At 40.9% G+C, this 21,283-nt stretch overlaps 1 protein-coding gene across 2 annotated transcripts in view; it reads right to left on the bottom strand.

Moving 5' to 3' along the window:
• SORCS3 (sortilin related VPS10 domain containing receptor 3) overlaps positions 1-21,283 on the bottom strand; it is a 268,866-nt gene that overhangs the window by 10,056 nt on the left and 237,527 nt on the right. For both annotated transcript variants that reach the window (XM_030276367.4, XM_072931239.1), the window contains exons 18-24: positions 19,933-20,104; positions 15,667-15,853; positions 12,572-12,705; positions 7,968-8,091; positions 5,262-5,374; positions 3,328-3,459; positions 1,341-1,440 (exon numbers count right to left, since the gene is read on the bottom strand). In XM_030276367.4, the coding sequence (XP_030132227.4) occupies positions 1,341-1,440; positions 3,328-3,459; positions 5,262-5,374; positions 7,968-8,091; positions 12,572-12,705; positions 15,667-15,853; positions 19,933-20,104 (962 nt within the window). The remainder of the gene's footprint in view (positions 1-1,340; positions 1,441-3,327; positions 3,460-5,261; positions 5,375-7,967; positions 8,092-12,571; positions 12,706-15,666; positions 15,854-19,932; positions 20,105-21,283) is intronic.

Here is a 21,283-nt window from a genome sequence, read left to right as displayed (position 1 = left end):
CTTAATGGCCTGAGGACTGTGCTGAGATCAAGTGTCTGATGAGAATTCTCTAATGATGCACAAATGATTATAAGTAGCAGCTGAGTGTTTCTCATTTTGCATAAATATTTGGCTTTGGTGTTTTACTATTCTCTATTCTTTTTCCATCACCCTGAAGATAGGGACAAAGTCATGTAAATAGAGTCAGTTCTGATTTCACTGTCAAATTTCCACACCTAACAGTGTGATCCTGCCAGTATTCTGCTGCTAATACTTCTGACTCTTCTGTGGGAAAGACTGTCATTTCACCCAAGTCAAAACACTGTGGAAATGGTCATGAAACAAATGCAGCACCTGCACTGGAGAGGGAGCAAGAATAGCTGCAAAACATAATTTAAATGCAGGGCCTTGCTAGAACCAAGCCAGATTCTTGAGAATTCCAGCCACCTGGAGAACTCAGACATTGTATCACATTCCAGTTTTGCAAATTTATCAATTTAACATCTGACTCACATTCCAAAGGAGCAGTCAGAGAGTGAAGGTAAAAAGGTATTACCTGTAGGAAAGGTCATGAGCCATGATTTGGCCCAGCTCTTGGTTTTCTGAGAAGCAACTGAAGTGTGGGGTATGAATCCCAATCTTTCAGAGGCTATCAGCAAGGGCACTTGCACAAGATTCCACATTTCAGACAATTGCAAGGATAGTCATAAAAAGTAAGGGCAAAAATAAATCCATCACCTTCTTTGTAACCATCACTGTTTCATCAATAGCTGAGACCTTCACACTAGACTGGTTTAAAGTAAAGGGATTGACAAAGCTAAAGTGGACTCTTTGTTACTTTGTACGAAAATGGAGATAGGTAGTGTTGAAATTTAAGTTCTAATTTTTGGAAGTCAATATTCAGGCACATATTCCCTGTAAGAGGCCTCAATCTTTTCCTGAGTGCTTTGCCCCTTTAAAGCTTCCTAGCTAGTCATAATAGTAACAAGCCCTTTGCTATAAGGATTTGATCCAACATCCATGAAACTTAGTAGTATCCCACTGAATTCCACAGGTGCTCAATAAGGACTTAATAGAACACCATTCACCTGGTTTTCTAAAACACTTGAAAAAAACCAATGCACTTGTTAATTAAGCCACAGGGAACTCTTACAAGGTACTTTTTATACTTGTACAAACTGGAGCATGAAGATGCCCCTCATGGGTTGGTTTTAACACTTCCCGCTTCTACCAAAATGTCTCAGTTGGCACATAGCCCCATGCCACATGCCAAACTGTGAGTGCTTTGATGTAGACTGATTCTCCTGGAGTTGTCTGAAGCCTCAGGAGAACCACAGCTGTACCTTTGACTCCACACTCACCTAATGTTAACTGAGTAACATACACAACCACTTCAACTCCAGGCTTCAGTTCAAACTGGACCAGGTTCTGGTTGAGAGCATTAAAAAGGATTTCTACCACCTGATGAAATAAGAAGAGATACCACAGTTAAACTACAGAGGATTGCAAAGTCTGGAGAACATTCAGGAATACACAAAGCCCATTAATAGGGACTGACATCTCTTACTGGCTTCAGCAGGGCCTGAGGAAGTGAAGAGAAATGCACACGTACTTTAGGAGCAACTGGGTGTCATTGCATGCAAGTCTCCCTTACAGAACTTATGAGATTCTCATTGTATGGTGTTATTATCTCTCCTGGGAAGCAAACCTAGAAGGTTTGCAGTTTTGTTTTTCTTTTTTGGAGGCTATGGAAGGAGGGAAAATAACTAAGGACCTTTTCACCTTCCATAATGTCCTCTGTGTTCAATCAAATGCGTTTGGAAATCACTGACATATTGGCCTTTTATTGGCAGATAATAAAACTAAATTAGGCAGTCCAGACCTAGATTTCTTTCTTCTCAATGATCCTGTCATGTAGCTTCTATTTAAATAGGCTGTTGAGGAGGAGATAATCCAGTTTAGGTCAATGGAAAATTTGCCATATGTGTCCTTCACTTAGAAAAGAGGCCTTGGACTGGATATACTGGAGTTGCTGAGCTGGGAGATCAGCAAGCCAGCTCTGATGTGTTATTTGGTTGCCCCAGAGCACATACTCAGCACATCACCCCAGAGCCTCAGTTTGTCAATGCCTGATCTCCACAGAGTAGTTCTGATGGACAGGGCTCAGCTAATGAGGAGTTCTAATGACCTACTCTCCAGGCAGAGCTCTTCAAGCAGAAGGCAACAACAAGTGCCAAAGTACAACTGAGCAGACTGTCAACTAAAATTAGAGCACTAGAGCTTTGGGCCTCATAGTCAATTAGTCAGAAATCTAATTGAGACGTCAGCATAACACTGATACATGAAATATTGACACAACAGCTTGGCCAGAAGGAGTTTTAATACTTGTAGATCCTACTGGACAGTTCAGAAATTACTCCAAGATCATTCCTCCAAAAAGCCTTTCAAACCTTCCCACCTCAGTGACTCTTTCCTACACACTGACGACCATCAATTTAAGAGACCAGCTTTGATAACTTCCTAGGACAAAGGAACTACTTTGTAGGGACTGACTTTACTCAGTGGGTGACAAGAATTTCCACTGAATTCACCAGTCCTCTCTATAATTTAATGTTTGATCCAAACTTACAAGAGTTACTTGGTAATGGGCTCACACATAGTTTGCATGCTGTAAAAATACTGCATACAAGAACATTAGCTAGTGCCAAGCAGCCTTTCCAGCAGTACTTCACTCCTTTGCTTTTATAGACCTGATTTAATCACTTGGTAATTCTAACATGAAAGCTCCAGCAGCCTAGTCCTGTTGTTCTTTCCTTGCCTGCATATCACTGTTGCTATACATCACTGTAATTACCTATTTATCTAAATGGATGGATATTGTAACTTCCAAATATAGTTTGCACAGGCCGTTCACTGCTGCAGAAAAAAAAACCCAAAAAACAAAACACGTCTTGTTGTGGTGATCTATGAGCTGAAGAGTCTGATTTATTTTTAGTAAACCTCAGTATATTATCTTGCTGCTTTGGCCTACCTTTATTAGCATTCCCCCAGGGAGTAGAGGGAGTACATATTCAAGGTTCCTTTGGCGGTAACTACTGTAAAAAGGACACTCCAATGATTTAGGAAGAATCTCTGCTAATGGTAGACTGTGACATATCTCAGTGAGGTATTAGAAAATCCTGGTTTTCCTCTAATTTTCTTAAATGCCATAAACTATACCGCCACAATCCCAGATGCATCCATTTCCACCGCACTTATTGTAAGTACTTCCAACGCTGCGCAGCTTCAGGAGCCCATCTGCAAACAATATGACAGGAATAAATGTTCCATGAATCCTTCTTTCCTTACTTGCTCCAGATCAGCCTCACTGCTTTTCCTCCTCTCTGTTGTGTTTTTGTGGGGCAGTATGAAGAGTTCAGCAGAAGTAGGCAGCCCAGGGAACACAGCTACCAGGATCTGTTCGTCAGGAATACCAGTCACCTAGAAGAAAAGTAAAAAGAGGTCTGTGGCTGTTATTTTGTTACTTATGTTTCCATTGACTTTCAGAAATGGTGTTCCCATCAAATTGTTATTTGTTTCACTGCAGGTGTTGTGGTCCTAACGAGCTGTTCTGCCTATTTGGTGGGTCAGAAACGGAGCTTCTGCTAAAGACGCACTCTACTTCCTTTCTAGAAGTGAATGTAGGCTTGACAATACCCCTGCACCCAAAGATCTCAACTCAAAGTCCAAACCAAGCATGTCTCCAGGTCTGAATGTTCCATGTTAGTCCTCCTTGCTACAAAAGAGTAACGGACCCAAAGTCAGATCCAGAGAGTTTGTCTCAGGGCAACCACTGGTAAATGTGCAACTACCAGGGACAATATGAAGAAAAGTGCCTGCAATCCCCTTCTGCTATCAGGTTACAGGGATCCACATTGGTCATACATGAATAGCAATGTCCCCAGGGGAAGACTTTACTGCTGGGGCTGACCAGGAGGGCTGTGCTAGGAGCGGCTCAGTTTGCTGAACCAAGGCTCTCACAGCAAGACCTGCCCACTGAGGCTGCTCCCCTCTCTTCCCAAATCCAAGCCATGCATGCTCAGCAGGGCAGGAAGCCTCCCCTCCCTCAGAAATGCTCTGCTCCATGAGGTTCCTTAGCTCCATTATCTCTCTGGTCCCATCCCACCTCACTCCAGAGCTGAAATGGGGCAGCCCATTCCTGGTGGGATACACAATCAAGCACTCCCACCAGATTTCTACTGTTCTGTAGCTATTCACAGTTACAAGCTAATTAATTATTCTTGTTTTGAAAGCTTGACTCTTTTACTATAGTAAAAGGGAAAAACAGTTTCAAAAAATAAACTTAGCAGTTTTTCAGGATGGAAAAACAACAAAGGGAACTCTTACAACCTGTGAATTTTGAGTGGGCTGCAGATGAGGAAAGCTGAGCAGGAATGTGTTTTCCCAGTTAAAATAATCAGCCTCCATTTCTAAGAACAGCTGTAGCTAAAGCAAAAAAAAGCCCAACGAGATACATTTTTGGCAAAATGCCAAACCCACAAAAGCTTGTCTAAATCTAGCTTCTAATTTCACACAAAGCCAAAGTCCCTGACTATTTGATATCCTAAATTAGTCTGTCCCCTTTCCTGAAAGAGTATGAGTACTAGTTTACATATTCTAATTAATCCCGAAGGAAGATTCAGTATCTTCCAACTACAGGAGTTTCTCTTTATCCTGTATTTTAAAGGTAAGTTTACTTTCCTTCTGAATCCTCATTTTTTGCCCCAGTTGGAAAGGGAGTAGAGCTTCAAAATGTTCACCAGTTGCTACACTTAGCTGCATGTGAAACTCCTGCCTATCAGGAAGAGATAAAAATATCTTCCTCGTGCATCCAGAATACTACAATGTCTGTATTCTGGGATGAAGTGGATCAGCTGTTTAACAACACACACTAACACTAACCAAATATTTGGACTAGAAAACAGTACATACTGTCATATCAACTTGGAAAAATAAGGATAATGATGATGGTATTACAATCTAGAATTTGCAAAATCCTCAGGGATATTAAAATCTGAAAAGCACACAGAAATATTAATAAAAGTAATTGTAATATTTCCACAAAATCAGCAATGCAGATTGGCTCTGTAAAAAGATCCAGCATATTAAGAAGCTTTTTATTGATTTTTAATGACAGTGTCATCACTGCTGTACTTACCCATTCTTTTAAGCTAGCATGTCAAAAAAGTCCATGTTTTAACAGCCTAGTCAATGTTAATATAGACAAGGAAACAGATGCTCACCTGTGCTAGTGCTCTCTTGATGACTTTGCCAACATCTTGTCTCCATTCAGGGATGTCAGGGTTATGGTAGTCCAAATTGGGAGAAAATGACAGGAGCTGAGATTGGAAATACTCTGGAATAGAAAAAGTATTTATGAGAAGATCAAATGTGCAGTGTTTAGGGTACAGACAAGGGTGCAGAAGACAACAGTAGGACCATAACTATCTTCAAGCAAGTGAGTGAGAAAAGGCTGAAGGAAGAAAAAGGCTGGCTAACACTAAGCAGGACAGAGATCTTGCAAGGAAAGAATGCTTATAATGGTACTTATAAAGGACCTTTTGACCTATTGGCAATTTCTGGCTTTCCCCAGAGAAACAGAACCAAGAATGAGAGAGGTGAGAGGATCCTTCATGATGCCTCTGGGCTTTGTAATTTTGCCACTCAACTTCAGATTCTGCTCACAAGAAAGTTGACCAGGAAATAAGGCAGCACCTTGATGGTAAGCTGTCTGTACAATTGCAGAGCAAACAATTGCTGTAAATTATCTTTTCTGTTTATCCTCCTGGAGGGAAACCAGGAATTGTTAATTCCCCAGCAAACCAGAACCCAGTGGTGCTAATGACTGGCTCATCAAGGAATGGCTATTGACAAAACACTTGGAAGTTCTGCCCTGACTGAATGATTTCTGGGAGGAAGAAAAGCTTCCTAGACTTAAAATACAGAACTATTTTAATTTTTCTCCAATTCCAGCTCTCCCTGTTTATCTGACCAAAGACCAAGTCTGGAGTCCTTATGGCAGCTGTGCACAATGGATTTGGGCCAGTGGGAGGCAGAGATTCAGGATGGGAACCACACTCTTATGAAAGTTCTCATTGTAAAAGATTCTCCTTTCTGATTTTGGAGATGTTCTGTGCTTCACCTTGAAGCAACTGATCTCCAGACACTTCAAATAAGTACCATTAATCATTTGTAAGAAGGCACTAGTTTTAGATCAAGATAAACCTGCCAGAGTATAAATGAGGAAATCTACAGAAAAGCAGGGATGTGCCAGCACACCATTTATGTGGCATCTTTTGTAAGAACTGTTCTTTCTTTTTAGATGGTGCAATATATTTTTAAACAAAACAAGTATCAAAGAGCACAGGGAAAGTCTCTCAGGTTCTGAAGGTTTCACCCTGAGATATATAAAGTCTTTGACTTTTGACCCCTCAGTACCATGTCCAATTTATTTTTTGAGCAAATTCTTTTCTGTTAACCTCAAATTAAGAATACACCTGATTAAATCTCCTCCACTGATAACACCAGAAATCCATGCCTGGACCCATAATCACCTGACTCAGGACACAGATTAGGATACAAGTTTATCAGAGGTCATGTTTACTAAAAGCATCACTTGTTTATGTACTCAGACTTGAACTCATCACCATACTGAGGGGCTGGAAGGACTCCTCCCCTAGACCAGGTCAGTCTGCAGCACAGCACTGGATAGGACTATTTGGATTGGATCCAAATAGGTTAATTTCTCTTTGTGATAGAACCCAAAACGTTGGCTCTTCTAAACAGAATGGCAAAATTTCTTCCAAGGTGTTTAAAAACAGGGTGAGGAGCTCTCTGTGGGACCTACTGGGGCTAAAGATCAAGATAACCTGTGGGTATCACTCAAACATATTAGATTCAGGTTTATTCCAGAAACCAGTGAAAGCATGGAAATTTCCAAGAAGTAAACACTGCATTTTACAGTGCTCAAAATTATGAAGTAGGAGTCTCCTAATATTTGATAATAGCAAGTCCAGTTATTACTAAATCACATTAACAAATTATTAAACACTATTGCATTTCATGGTCAGACAATCAATAAACATCTATATAGCTGTTGTTAAATCTGAGTATACAGTGGGACATTTATTTATTTTTAATTACTGAAATAAGACACACACAGTGCTGGGCTTCAAAGTAGCCCAAGTTATTTGAAACCCAGGTTTTTCAATAAAACTTGAAGTCCAAAGAAAAGCTTGTTCTCAAATGCTGAATGCCAAAAACTGGATAAGGAAAATAAAGACTGGCCCAGAGCAGAAATTATTCTAGAAGTCCTGGTCAAAGCTGCTGAGAGAGCCCTTTCACCCAGGATTTATCAAGCCCCAAACAGGACAAGCTCTGTTGTTTGCCAAAGGGTGCTTTTTGAAGCCCATGACATGCAGATATGGCAAGAACATACCAAAACCATTACTCATGGGCAAGTCCAGTGGGCACACTCAGACCTCCAGCTGTGACATGAAAGATGGGCAGTGATACCAACAACAGAGTTATTTCTGTCCTCTTTTCCAGACCCCTCCTGACCCTGTCATTTGTACAGTCACTGATAGAGGCACCAGTTGCATTCAGATCACCTTAAACATGCACTGTGACTATTTCTTTCCACAGCTGGGAAGATGAAGGAAGGCAGACTGGTTCAAGCATTTTTTATTTCTGGGAGTTCCCTCTCTGGGTGTACAGAAAGATCAACAGACACAGGAGACACCAGCCACCTTATTAATGCTGAGATTACAATTTTCATTAGCTGCCTCATTCTGTTCACTTCTATATTTTGTCATCATGACACATCTGAGCTACTCTGTCATCAGAGGTTTGTCTTCAGAGGCATTATCAAGTTTCTAGAGTTCATTCTGGATCAGCAGTGACTGTCTGCCCTTCACCCCCGTGATGTGACAGCAAAAGGCTGAGGGTACCATGCACTGCGACCTCCTTGGTGTCCTGGATGAGGGTGTTGCCCCCAGCAACCTGCACGGTGACAGTGTTCATCCCCTCCACAGTGAACATGTACGAGATGCTGCTCTCCAAGGTGATGAGGGGCTGTAGGAGGCAAACACAAATGACAACAGGGTGAGATTAACTCGGGATCACAACATGCTCTGATTTATCCACCAGGCAACAACAGCCTTGCTCCTTGATACAGGTGTGGTGACCTTGATACAGGTGTGGTGCTGTGGTGCTGCCAGTTTGCATGTCCTGCTAAGGCCCAAACACCATCCTGTGAGCAGTGTCCCACAGGCAGAGTTTTCTCTCATTTCAGTAAATGTTTCCTGAAATATTCTTCCATTGAACTGCAATCCATTGTTGTATGGACTCCTCAGCAGACCACAGCCAGCAACTGCAGAATTAGTGCAGTAGAATGCAGGGCTGTGCACACACAGCCAGCTCAGCTGCTTTATTTGTTGTACAAAACCCAACCTCAAATTGAAAATAAACCAAAGATGCAGATGCTTCTTCAAACAATCCATATTGTTCAGATTCAGGGCCAGCCTTTGCTTTTATGAGCACAAATCCATTTATCTCTCACAGAGCAACACTGCTCAGGTCAGAGGGAGGACATCCAGCATTGCCCTGTCCATGCTGTGAGTCTGTAAGCAAGCTGCAGCCACAAGCTGGCAAGCTGTGCTAACCAGGCTGAAAGCATGGCATAATTCCTGCTGACAGTGCTGACTGAATGTGGCTGTGGAAGGGATCCACGCTGGAGCAGCCCATGGGAATGGCCCACATTGAAGAAATCAATGGAAAAGTGTCTCCCATGGGAGGGACTCCCTCCCATAAGCAGGGGAAGAGTGGGAAGTGTCTTCCCCCTGAGGAGGAAGCATTGGAAGAGACAACATGAGATTAACTGATCACAGCCCCCATTCCCTGACTCTCTGCACTATTGGCAAAGGAGGAGACAGAGAATTCAGGAGTGAAATTGAGCCTGTGGAGAAAGGAGAGATGTGGGACGATGTCTTAAGATTGGTTTTATTTCTCATTATACTACTCTGATTTGATTGAAAATAAATTACACTAATATCATAAAGTCGAGGCGGTTCTATTTTCAAAAGTAATTGGTGGTATCTCTCTGTCATTACTGTGACCTGATTTTCTTATATTTTATGTATCCTGCCCATGTGAGGAGGGGAGTAATAGACTGCCTTTAGTGGGCAGCTGGTGTCTAAAGAGGGTTAACCCACCACAACAGAAAATCAAAGGTCCAGCCTCCATAGTGCCACTGTGTTGTTATAGGACATGAGAAAGCACAACGCGAGCCACCTGCCACGTTGCAAGGTAAAAGAGGAAGTTTATTTTCTGACTCCAACTTTTATACTTTTCCAAAGGTGACAGTGGATTGGAGAGTGAATGGGCCACCTCTCCAAAGACATTGGACAAACCACTAGTACATCAAGTTTCTCCACCCCCATGAAGGAATGCAAAACAATATGTTATTTACAGAAATTGTGTAGGAAAGTTTTCCAACAGAATGTAAACTCAGAAGGCTTTAGAAAAACTTAAGAATCAGGGCGACACCACTGATCTGGCAGCTGGTCTACAGAAATAACTCTTTGTTTAGAGGAACTACAAAACTGGAAATAGTGATACTAATCTCCATTGTAAAAGCACACAGAAGTCTAAGAGAACAGATAAAGCCATTGTACCCTTGCTGTTGTCCCTTCACTACACTGCCAGTTGGTTTTAAGAGGAAAACTTCTAAATGTTCACCTTCCAGCTCTCACACTTTATCTCATCATGCTGCCAGCCTGACTGCACAACAGTGGTCACAAATGCCATTTTCATAGCCAAATCAAAATTTCTACGTGCACAGGACAGACTGGCAAACACATTTCTCTCTCTCTAGAGCACCACCTTCCTTAGACCCCCTCATCCCTGAGCTGACAAAGCAGTAAAAAACAAAAAGTCTTATCACATGGCACACACAGTGCAAGGGCACCAGCTCGTGCCAGCCCTGGAGGCCCAGCTAACATTTACTGAGATACACACAGACCCTGGAGAAGCTGAATGGGCCTCTATCAAACTGCAGTGATATCAGCAATCCTCCTGGAGGTTACAGGTTGTGGTTCTGTGCAAAGGCAGATAAGAGGATGCAGTTTGGCCTTTAAAATTACAAGTTTTTCTTTTTGTATATGTGTATGCTGGACATTCCATTATCATGGATGATTTCACCTCCATCATGGAATTTTAACATTCAGCCAACTCCTTGATTTTAATTCAAGAACCAGGACCTGGAAACTAACTCTAAATTAAATCAAATAGTTTAAGGTTCATTTGCTCAAACCTATTAGACAGCTGGATACATCTATTAAACTGGACCTGTGTTAATCCAGGCAAATTGGCCTTTGGGCATACTGCAAAAATCAGTACAGTAGAAATTCAGTACAGGAGTTTCAGCAGGGTGGGGAGAGCAGTAGAGGAGTCTCAGACAGGTCATTTGTGTCTAAGACAATATTCTCCTGTGCAGCAGCACAGAGAGTGAGACTGCACAGTGACATGAGACACATATGGTTCTGCCTGGGATGGCTACAGGCTGAACAGGAAAAGAAGTTGCAATCCCTCAGCGTGGAACTAAAACATATCATCTAATAATACCAGCCACAATATTACACACCTCATCCTTTAATTCAGTGTCCCCATCTTTCACCTCTACTCAGAACACCATGAGTGGGCACAGTGAAGGACCTGACACATACAATAAACATCCCAGGAAGAATTTTGATGTGATACAGACAGCTGCTCTGAAAAAAAGGTGGCTGTTACAGTTATGTCTATATCCCTTGCCATACTTCTATGAGGTAGCTGGAGATAATGGTTTGCAAAGATTCTTTGCAAAGAGTGCTCTGGGTCTGAGATTCAGACACAGCTAAGTGTCTGAATCATTTACTCTTCCATATTTCAGCAATGAGTACAGTCATGCCAACGTGTCAAAGGATCAGCTACTCCATGTGCAGCTACATCCAAAGTACTCACCCCAAACACATCCACATCTGCTTGCATTCTGCTGCCTATGTGTCTGAAATTTTAGCTAGGAGATAAAACAGATCATACATCCAACCCAGAAGCAAGCACTGTGAGAACTGCATGGAAATCTTCAGCAAACACCACTGCTTTGCACTACCTTTTCTAGATTGCTTTCTATTTCAAAAAATCTTTTTTAAGGCCCTCTTCACAATCAACCTCTACAGTAAGGACAAAAACAATGGCAGGAAAACTCTATACTGGAGGACTTAAGCAGACGATCAAGTTACCTAAATTATCTCTGATGTACTTCAATGGTTCTCCATGTGTGAGCACTGAGCCAAAAATATCTGAACTGTAACATTAATTTGCATCCCTGTATTTCACTGCAGTATAAACTATGTGGAATTACCTGGTACTTGCAATGGACTGGATGTGCATATGTGGGTGGCTGCCATAGTTCAGCAACAGCACAGCAACTTGCCAAGTTACAGTAAATGGCTTTTGCTCCCGAGTTCTTCCACTGCCTCAACTGTGCTTCCACAAAAATCAGCAAGTTCTTACAGTGAGCTTCCTAATTGGATGTCAAATCCCAGTAGAAGAAGCACTTACTGTTTTTATTTCACCGCTACTGATGTTGTTGGTAGCTAGGGTAAGAGGTTAAAACTAAGAAGCTTTTCAAAGGGAAAACAAAATACTTGTGTGCATATTTTTTATCTCAAGTTCCATATTTCATGCAAAATACCCATTTCTTTCTGCTGCAATCTCACCTCAGAGCACACCTTCAACTGCAAATGTAGACAAGTGACATGACTTAAACTGCTTTTGTAAGTAACAGCAGAAACTACATTGTGAAATTAACAGCTGTACATTTCACAACTGTAAGAATGGATAATAATGCCTGTCTCAATCCTAAAGTTTACAACAAAAACTGTAGCTAATAGGCAATCCTGCTCTCTCCATTTGAAAGCATGATGCCAACTTGTATTTTCACTTATTTTAACTATTGCTAAAAAAGCTCTTTATAATACATACAGTTACAATACACATCATTTGAAAATTCACTACAAAGAAGTCTCATCCCCCTCTCTAACATAGCCAGACTCTTCAGCTTGAAATTCTAGATACGGCTGTTTATCTGAACACCAAGAGCTTTAAAGTACTGTGTTGGAATCCAGCATTATGTACTGCACACTGGCACATAATGGAAACCCCCTCGGTTATTTGAACACCAGCAGCTTTTAAACACTGTGTTGAAAGCCAGCATTATTCCACATACAGTTCAGTTAAGTTGCAAGTGAACACTGGTAATAACAGTGGTCTTCAAATCTCAGTAGGGCTGATAACAACCAGATGAAGGAAGTAATGGTTCTTAAGAACAACACAAGTCAGAAGGAAATAAATTCACAAAGGTTGAAGTTCAGATAATGACAACCCTCTTCAGCCAAGTTAAAATCTAAAACACAAAACAGGCAAAGGCAAGAAGTTTTTATTACGGCTGAGAGAGTTCCCTGACTGTTGTGAGAAGCTTAGGAAGGAAAAATGCACCAAAGGGTGTCTGTACCTTGGTGCTGTTGCCAAACCACCAGAAGTAGGTAAGTGTGCCTGCCTGGCTGGGCCAAACCACTGCAGTAATGTTGACATCCTTATTTCTGATGGCAACAAAGGGGACACTCAGATGGACGTGCTCCACTGGACCTGTGGGAAGAGAATTCATTATTAAAGGCTTTGACTTAAATCCTCCTTGTGAACAGCAAGGATCTTTCCTTTAAATAAATCAAAGTCCTATGTCAGCAGTGACAGTCTAGTGCCAGTCTATTTTGTATTTTCAAAATAAAAGAGAATTTCATCAGTCAATGAACAACAGAAATAGATAATCAGATTTGAAAATACTTTTTCCCCCCAATTATGCACATTTTCCATAGTTTTAATTTTCAGACAGGGAGAGCAATGCATTGAGAGGAATTTTTAAATGCATTTTGAAGAAAATCAATGAACTGGCTTTGCGTTATATTGTGAAGTTGCTATTGAAAGCCATAAGGATAGGACACTAGTGAAAAAGAAGGCTTTTTCCTTGAAAATATAGCCACTGACCTACTAAGATTCGTGGGAAAATCATTTTAGCCAAGATGGCTTAAATCTAGTTATATAATAGTCATTTATGGCTTGATTAAAGACCCCAAACAGTTTTTTAAAAGGTCTCCAAAGTAAAGACTCATGATTTTGGAAATCCTTGGTATGTTTTTGACTTAGGCCTGACCTCAGTTGCCCCTAGCAAAACATCAGGAACCACTTGAAAGATGTGTGCATTGGCATAACAAAGCATCTAACTGTCAGAAGCACTTGATTCTGAAAGACTTCAAAACTTACAAAGTACCAGTGCAAAGTTGTATGTAATAAATGCAAATGCCCAGAATAAATCCAGGGCATGAAGCCCTGAATTCAGAAGGCAGATCCTCTCTAGGGAAAAAAAAAAAAAAAAAAAGTGTAAAAAATACTGAGGTTTTGTTTGGTAGTTTGTTAGTTTGTTTAAAGCTTCTACTATTTCCATTGTTTTTCTTCTTGTTTATCTTTGGTTTTGCTGAATTTCAGCTGATAATTGCTGCCCATCAGACAGTGTTACTTTCTGAGTAGTACCTTTAAAACACAGCAAACTGACAGACTATCTCTGTGAGATGGAAAGGACAAAATGAGAAGAGTCAGGTTTTGGTAACACATTCATTCTGGGAAGCAGGAAATTTGGTGATTTTAACAGAAACGATCCTCTTGTGTTACCTCTCAGCACGAAATGGGGACATTAATCAGTTCTCCATCTACTTGGATTACAAAGATTGTGGAAAGCAAGAACTGTTCTATCACTGGAACATAGAGCTCCAAGCACAAAAGGAGCTTTTGTGCACCTTAAAACTTGGGGTTTTTTTCCCCCCTTTTCTTGCTTTTGGCACCTTAAAACTTGGTTTGTTTTTTTTTTTTTTCCCTTTTCCCCAAGATGTCTATACCAGCACTCCTGAATTCTGACCATAAAAGTACTCTGGGTTTGCAAGAACAGCAAGAACCTAAATGTTTCGTGACAGTACATATAAGAGGAAAAACACTGATATCTTTGCTTCCTTTAAATATCAAGTTAAGCAGCTTGTCAGCAGAAAGCTGAAAAGTTAACTGCCTGCTAACAAAGCTGCAGGGTAGAAAATTAATATTGCTTGAGGCCAAGGAGTATTTTTGTCTCTTTTTTTTTTTAGTACAGGATCCCAGTACCAGAGTGACTGTACAGTGAGAATGATTCTCAGGAATATTTGCCTGTACATTTGAACTTCAAGGTCAAACCTCCTATATTGACTAGTATTTCCAAATATATTAAAAGTTTAGTACTGAGCTGTCATCTTATTTCAGTATTAGCATGAATGTAAGTGCTTGCAAAATATTTCCCTAGAGATAATGGTAATAAATTCTCCACCTAAGAATGCTATAAAAGTCAAAGGATAGATCTGAAAGGTTGATGTAAAAAAGGGTGGAGCAGCAAAGCCAGGCCAAGGAACTGGTCCTTGTTGCATTCTGCTGTAAAATTTTCACCATGAAAAAGTAGTTCCTTTGAGAAAAATCAGATAATCCATACAAATCTGCTTGTTATTACCAGGTAACCATCACTTTTGTCAGCTAATGGCCCAAGGTGAAGGAAAAAACAGTTAATGCTCTAATAACAGGTTGTTAAGTGCAGCCATGATTGACTTTGAGGGAATTATGAGCATAATAAAAGCTTCAAGGAACATTTATTCCTTCATACAGGGAGCTGGAAATTAAAATGGAGGAAAAGATCTTGAGTTTTAGAAATTTCTAATGTGCTTCCTTTCAGCAGAAAAGCTCAAGCAAAAGGCAGGATGTAAGACATTCTGACAGGTAAAGAGGGAAGGCAGACATGGCTGTGATCACTATTAGGGGCAAAATTGATGGGGTGCATCTGAACACAGAAGATCTAATAGCCTAAGAGTAGATCAAAGAACTGGGCTCTTTTTGGTCTCATCCTGCATTCCACACTCTCTGCTCTCTCCTGTGGCCTTGGGAAGTTAACTCAGAGCTCTGTATTTGAGTTTGCTCATGTGTCAGCTGGAGAGAAATTGCATTGATCTACCAAACAGGACAGAAACATCAGGGATGCACGTCAGACACGCAAAATGTGAAAAGCAGCACATTAGCCCTCAGTACATTCATATCTCAGGAAGCACGCTCAGCATAATGCTTCTATTTCATTAAATTAGCACTGTAAATGCTGTAATTCCAAATAAGTGACTCAAAATTTAGTAGTTTAATCTAATCTTCTAATCTAATTGGAGTGAGACATGTACTGAAAATACACATTTGGACTTTGTTTCATATGCTGCTTGGTCTCTGACCTTTTTCAGAAAGCCCAAGAGACATTTTCAAACTTTTCTCTGGAAATCTGAAAACTGCTGAGATATACTTGTGTTAAAAAAAAACCCTTTCCCTTCATTCAATAAAGTCTGTTTAACAAGTTAGAGAAGTGTCTAGAAGCCCAGGCCTTTGGAAGAGCATGAGCTGCAGGGGATGTGGGTTTGCATGCATTCTTGGGCCCCACTGAAGCTGCAGGGACTTTAAGTGAGGTCAGATTTTGGCCCAAGGAACCTGGAAGGTGGAAATACTCACAGACCACATGCAGGAACAGGACAGCAGTGTCTGAGCCCAGGCTGTTCTCTGCATACGCCGTCACCTGGAAGATTCCAGCACTCTTATACACGTGTCGGATGCCATCCTCCACAGGGCTGAAATTGGCATAGGACACGGCAATGCCATCTCCAAAATCAAGCTGGATGTTTGTCCTTTGGAGATCACCCTGCAACAGAGAAGGCTAGAGTAGGAACCTGGACTGATAAAAAAAGATTTATATTACCCACCATCCCACTTACTTCCATTTCATTAATATGGACAGAAAGTAGTAATTTTTCAAAAAAAGCCAGGCTTTGTTCTGTCATTCCCCAAGGTGGCCAGACACAGACAGCAAAAGACCAACACCTCATCCTAAAGTGGCTGAAACAGGTGACATGAACCATCTCTTGCAAATATCCATCCCTGATTATACAGAGTTTAGAAAACCAGTTTCAGCTAGACATGTAGCTTTGGGATGGCTGAATTTATACAGGTTGAGTCTCACATTGAGGACTGACAGATTTTTTTTGTCTAATGTCAGTCAACACAGAGACAGGGCCTGGATACACAGGAGAATGAAGCAGATGATGAGAAAATCTCTTCTAGGATTACTGTCAATGACAGGTATTAAATGAAGGAGGGAAAAACAGACAAGAAATTCCAGCACCACAGGTATTGTCTGGAGACAGAAGTTGCACTATTTCAGTTTAAATCATGCTTTAAATCACTGTAGTTGAACTGTATAAGTGTCTGTTATTTCGGTTTCTCGGTGCCTTATTTTATACTTGCCCCCAGCTGACTAATGTAACACAGAAAAAGGCTAATTTCAACAAAGCTAAAGCCCACTGCAGTGATTTCACTAAACTAAAATAAAACTACAACTCAGATTAAATCTCTGTAGCTTTAGCTTTCTGCATATATATGTGTTGTGCCAAGTAATTTCCTTTCATGAAAGATCTGCAGTGTATTCACTGGGGGTGAAGAAGATATCACTACACTTTGGAGATATCCCTTGCCCCAAACTGAAGTCAATCCCTAGATATATTGAGGATGTTATCTGAAAGTTAAAAAAAATTAAATCTCTGCTTATAAATTTACCTCTCTTTAATGGTAAATTCAGAAATATTTTACAGTCATCTCATAAACCCCATTATAGCTGTAAATGCACTGGGAGAACATACAAGAAGCCAGACCACAATGAAGCAGCTCCCATGTATAGAAAATCAGGACCTTAGCAGCCCCCACAGAGTTTATCCTCCTCATAGACCTTATCTGCATGAAGAAAGCAGAATGCAGAAAGGGTATTTTCCAGCGTTGATTATATACTTGGGATCTTCAGACCATCATGTAGTCAGGATTATTGCATGTCGTTTTTGAAATATGGGTATTTGATTATATATGTTAGACCTCTCTTCTTCCTTGCTCCATCATTCCCAGTCCACAGGAGCCAGGGGAGTTTCAGCTATTGACTTGATCAGGGCACCATTTTCGCCTCCTCCCTACTTGGACATTAAAACTTTGGTATAAACCAAAGAGCAATCAGAAAGAACTAAAGTGGTAGTGACACTAAAACATACCTATTATTTTGAATAGTCAATAACATCCTTTAGACAGAGAGCTTTTAAATTCACTCTAAAAAAGTCTCTAGCTGGAGCAAAATTACACTCCTGAGATATTCAGTTATTTGATAGAAAGACTCCCACAGCTTGTTAAACCTTTCAAAGCCACTTCTCAAGGGAATGCACTAAGACCCCAAGTCCATCTCATATGGAAGACACTGAACAGAGGATAAAAATTTGATCTGGGCTGGATTCATCACTGATGACCTCAGGCTGAAATCTCTTGCACCAATCACTGCAGCTCATCTCCCTTGCCTCACAATTCTCTTTTCTATTTCCTTCTTGCCTCTCCAATATGATTCTCTCTGAAATGGGATGGCTTCACACAGAGAAGCAGGAACAGATTTTTTTTTATGACTAAACAGTGGCAGGTGATCCTTTCACCCAATTATGAGCTGGGTCTTTAATGCAAAGGCTGCCCAGCACAAGCTAGTCCCACACAAAGATGTCAGATATTCTGAAGTTTATAAATATAAATGAAAATAGAAGGGAAGTGGAGGCATTTCAAAAGGAAAAAAATCATTGCTATCCATTTATATTCAAGACGCATGTTTTGTTGCTTTAAGCCCCATAAATAACTGAAAGGAAACAAGGCATGGGCTGTCACAATTATTGGCTCTGAGTATGGAAATTAGTGAACAGACATGGTCAAGAACACAACTCCAAAACAGCTATTTGGCAGTCTAGTATTTCTTTGTGATCAAAACCAAACTCAGATTAAAATAAAGAAGTCTAAAAATGTTCTTATCTCCTCATGTTCCCTTGCATGTATACAGTCCAAATCACAGTCCAGCCCCATATTCCTGAAAACACAGAAAAACCATCAGTCATTCTGCATTTCTTTGCCATAGTTATTGTCACACATGTATTCTGAATACCATTGTGAAAAATCCTGCTAAAGTTAATTCTATAAATCTTGAGAAATTTAGGTTTTGATTAACTGTGATGAAGTCTTCATTTACCACTGAAAGCCCAAAGGTCAGTCACCTCTGTATATTGAGGGTGTGCACTAGAAGGCAGGAAAGAGCTGCTGGCTCATCCAGGCAAGTCTGACACAGGTGAATGGACACTGCACAGATGTATCCACAGGAGGGCTGGTCAGGCTGCTCTTTGGCTCAGAAAGGAGTGTGAACTTTGGTACAAAACTACCAGCAGTAAACAGACTGACCAGAGAAGGTGGAGGAAGCCAAGAATGAATCTGTATGGCAGCAAGGCAAGTAGTAATTAAGACCTCTACAGAAATGATTTCTTCAAAGTCATAAGGAAATCTTTGGCCACAATTCTTCTCAGGTTCACACTAAAAGACTGGAATGCCCTTGTCCAACATCTCAGTGTTCCTTTTCTTTTCTTCTTGAAATTCTATTATTTTAAGAAACAAACTCAACACACAACTTGCTGTGGAATAAGCTGTTCACCTACAGAGACGTGTTCCAAAGATCCTCTTCCCTTAGAAAAAAAAAGTGTTTCAATGAAATGTTTTTCTAACTACCATTATTTTTCAACAACAGACATAAGAGTGAACGCCCTCACACATTTATTCAGCTGCCTCTTCAATCTCTAAATCCTTGCAAAGATTTCACTCTTCAGCTACCTTGACTGCTGCCTTATTCTCCATCTGTTTATCATTCTTGGTACACAGCAGTTACGCTTGAGTTCCTTAATAAATTACTAGTTGATTCTTAATTTTTAGATTATATCTGTTCTTTTCTGAACTCCCACTCATAGCTTCTACACAAATTGTCTTACCATGTCAAGTCTGCAGAATAGAAAAGAAGCAGCAAGTAGACAAGAAATCCCCCTTGTATAAAAGCAGAGCATGCATGAACCTCTGAGGAAGTAGTAAAGAGGCCCTGTCAGATTAGTGTGGTCCCAGTGAAACACTTAGCTACTATATAAGGATTTAATTTAGTGTGAGAATGTGTCTGTCTGTGGGTGGTCTGCCTCGGCTGTCTCCAGGTACTGCTCCAAAATAACATACACAGGAGAGAAAATGTGACAAAAACCAGCTGTTCTTCTCCAGCACCACCTCAGTCTCTGGCCAGAAGAGCCTCAATATTTTGATGCTTTTGGCAGCAGCTTAGCCTGGTGTCACTTATGCTACTGTTGACTACAGAGGGGACTGTACCAATAGATAAATAAAATAGATAAGGGCTGGGGGCTAGAGGTCCTTTGAGGAGATTCAATTCTTGCTGCAAAATAGCAATGTCCTTCATTGCTCCCCATGAGTGTGAACATGTTCCCCATTTTTCTTAACCTTTCTCAGAAAAGCTGAAGTTAAAGCTTTGCATCCCAGATTCAGAATTGTTGATCACAGAAACACCACTTCTGCCTCATAAACTCCATAAACTGCAGTTTACTGGAAGCAGCAAGAAGTGAGTGGGGAAATAAATATTTTGACATCTATCTTTCTTCAGCATTAACATCATCACTGATAGACAAGATAACCAAACACCTTTTGTGTGACCCAATATGACCTGCTTGTATGTGTCACCATGGCCTCCAATTCTCTTAAATTCCTTAAGTCTCATAAATCTCAGGACTATGATTTCCCCTTGATTGCTATTTTCCTCTCAGCAACCTGAAAAGCAAAGGAAAAGAATGCCAGTCCTGCCACACAGAGAAAGGTTTACTGAGACCACTAACACACCTCTTCCATGAGGATGATGAAGGTGGCGTTGTGCCCCTGCTCCATGACCAGCTTCCCATCGGAGGTGAGGATGTGCAATCCCCGGGGTGCTTTTCCAGGGCATTTCTCCATCTTGGCCATGTACTTCTCTCTCAAGCCATCTGTGCAGTTGTTGGACACAATCCTGCGGTACCTGGGGAACAGTAACAAAGGACATTGGGCTCAGGGACTGGACAGAAAAGTTCCTTTGTTTTGTTTTTGTTTTGTTCCTCCACATTAATGCATGTTTTTTCAAAGGCTAACTGCCTGCACAATCCCCTCACTGAAAGGAAGACTCAAAGAAACCTAACACTTTATTAAGCAGGAGAAAGCCAAAGCAATCACCATTCTACCTTATCCAGAGATTCTCAGCAGCAGCACTGAGAAGAGGCAAATTGTGGAGATGAATTACTCTGCCTTACTAAAAGGCAGACAATTTCTCCAACCCAGTGCCTGCAGGATTGCATCCTGCATCCCAGCTTTTTGCTTATACCATTTATTAGGTTTTTGTCTGCCTCTATAGGGCTAGAGGGCCCCTGAAAAAATATATCAAGGGCTTGGCCCAATTCAGTTTTAAAACGATTTGAGGTATGGTGTTTTTCTCTTGGCTCTTTTTGGAAGATGTTGGCTAAACAGCAAAACACTTGGCTATTCCTGGTGCTGTTAAGGGGGGAAGCCTTTCTATTAATTTCATTCCAGCCCCAACTATTTTCTTGTTGCCCTCTGTCAAGAAGGCTACAAGCAGTCATACTGGCCAGGGCTCCTGTAATTACATCCCATATTCAAAGCAATTTTTCAGCTGAAAGGGGGTCTCTGAGGTCAAATGCCTCCAGACTCTCAGCGGCCATGCTTCATCCAGCCACCTGCACCAACCAGCCAGGAACAGAGCTGGTTCCTACCATAACCATCCAGCAGTCAGGACACATGTCCCAGATCATCCCCAAAATTTGCAGGACTTGCCCTGTTGTAGAAGGAACAGAGCAATTTTACACCAGCCAGTGAAACTCAAGTCTCACAGCATTTCCTGCATGATAGTAAAACATTTGCAAAGTGATGGTGCCATCTGTTCTGGAGACCAGGAGAAATCAGCACACTAAGCCTGTCTGAAATGCAAGGCATTGTATGCACAAAGTGAAAATGGCAGAGGAAGAAAACATAAAAGAGACTAAAAATTGCTCATTTGAGCCTTCCTAGAAGCTGATATAAATAGGAGCTGTAAGATAGTAAGAGGTTCAATAAAATACAATGTGAAATACCTCAAACCTTTCCTTTTAAATGTTCAGCTGTCTCTAAGGCAGACCTTTTTGATTTGTGTTTTAATTTTGCAACAAAG

This window comes from Taeniopygia guttata, chromosome 6, assembly GCF_048771995.1.
Source record: "Taeniopygia guttata chromosome 6, bTaeGut7.mat, whole genome shotgun sequence".
Taxonomy (NCBI): Eukaryota; Metazoa; Chordata; class Aves; order Passeriformes; family Estrildidae; genus Taeniopygia; species Taeniopygia guttata.
The sequence above is the reverse complement of the archived record's forward strand: the minus strand, read 5'-3'. Positions and strand labels throughout refer to the sequence as shown.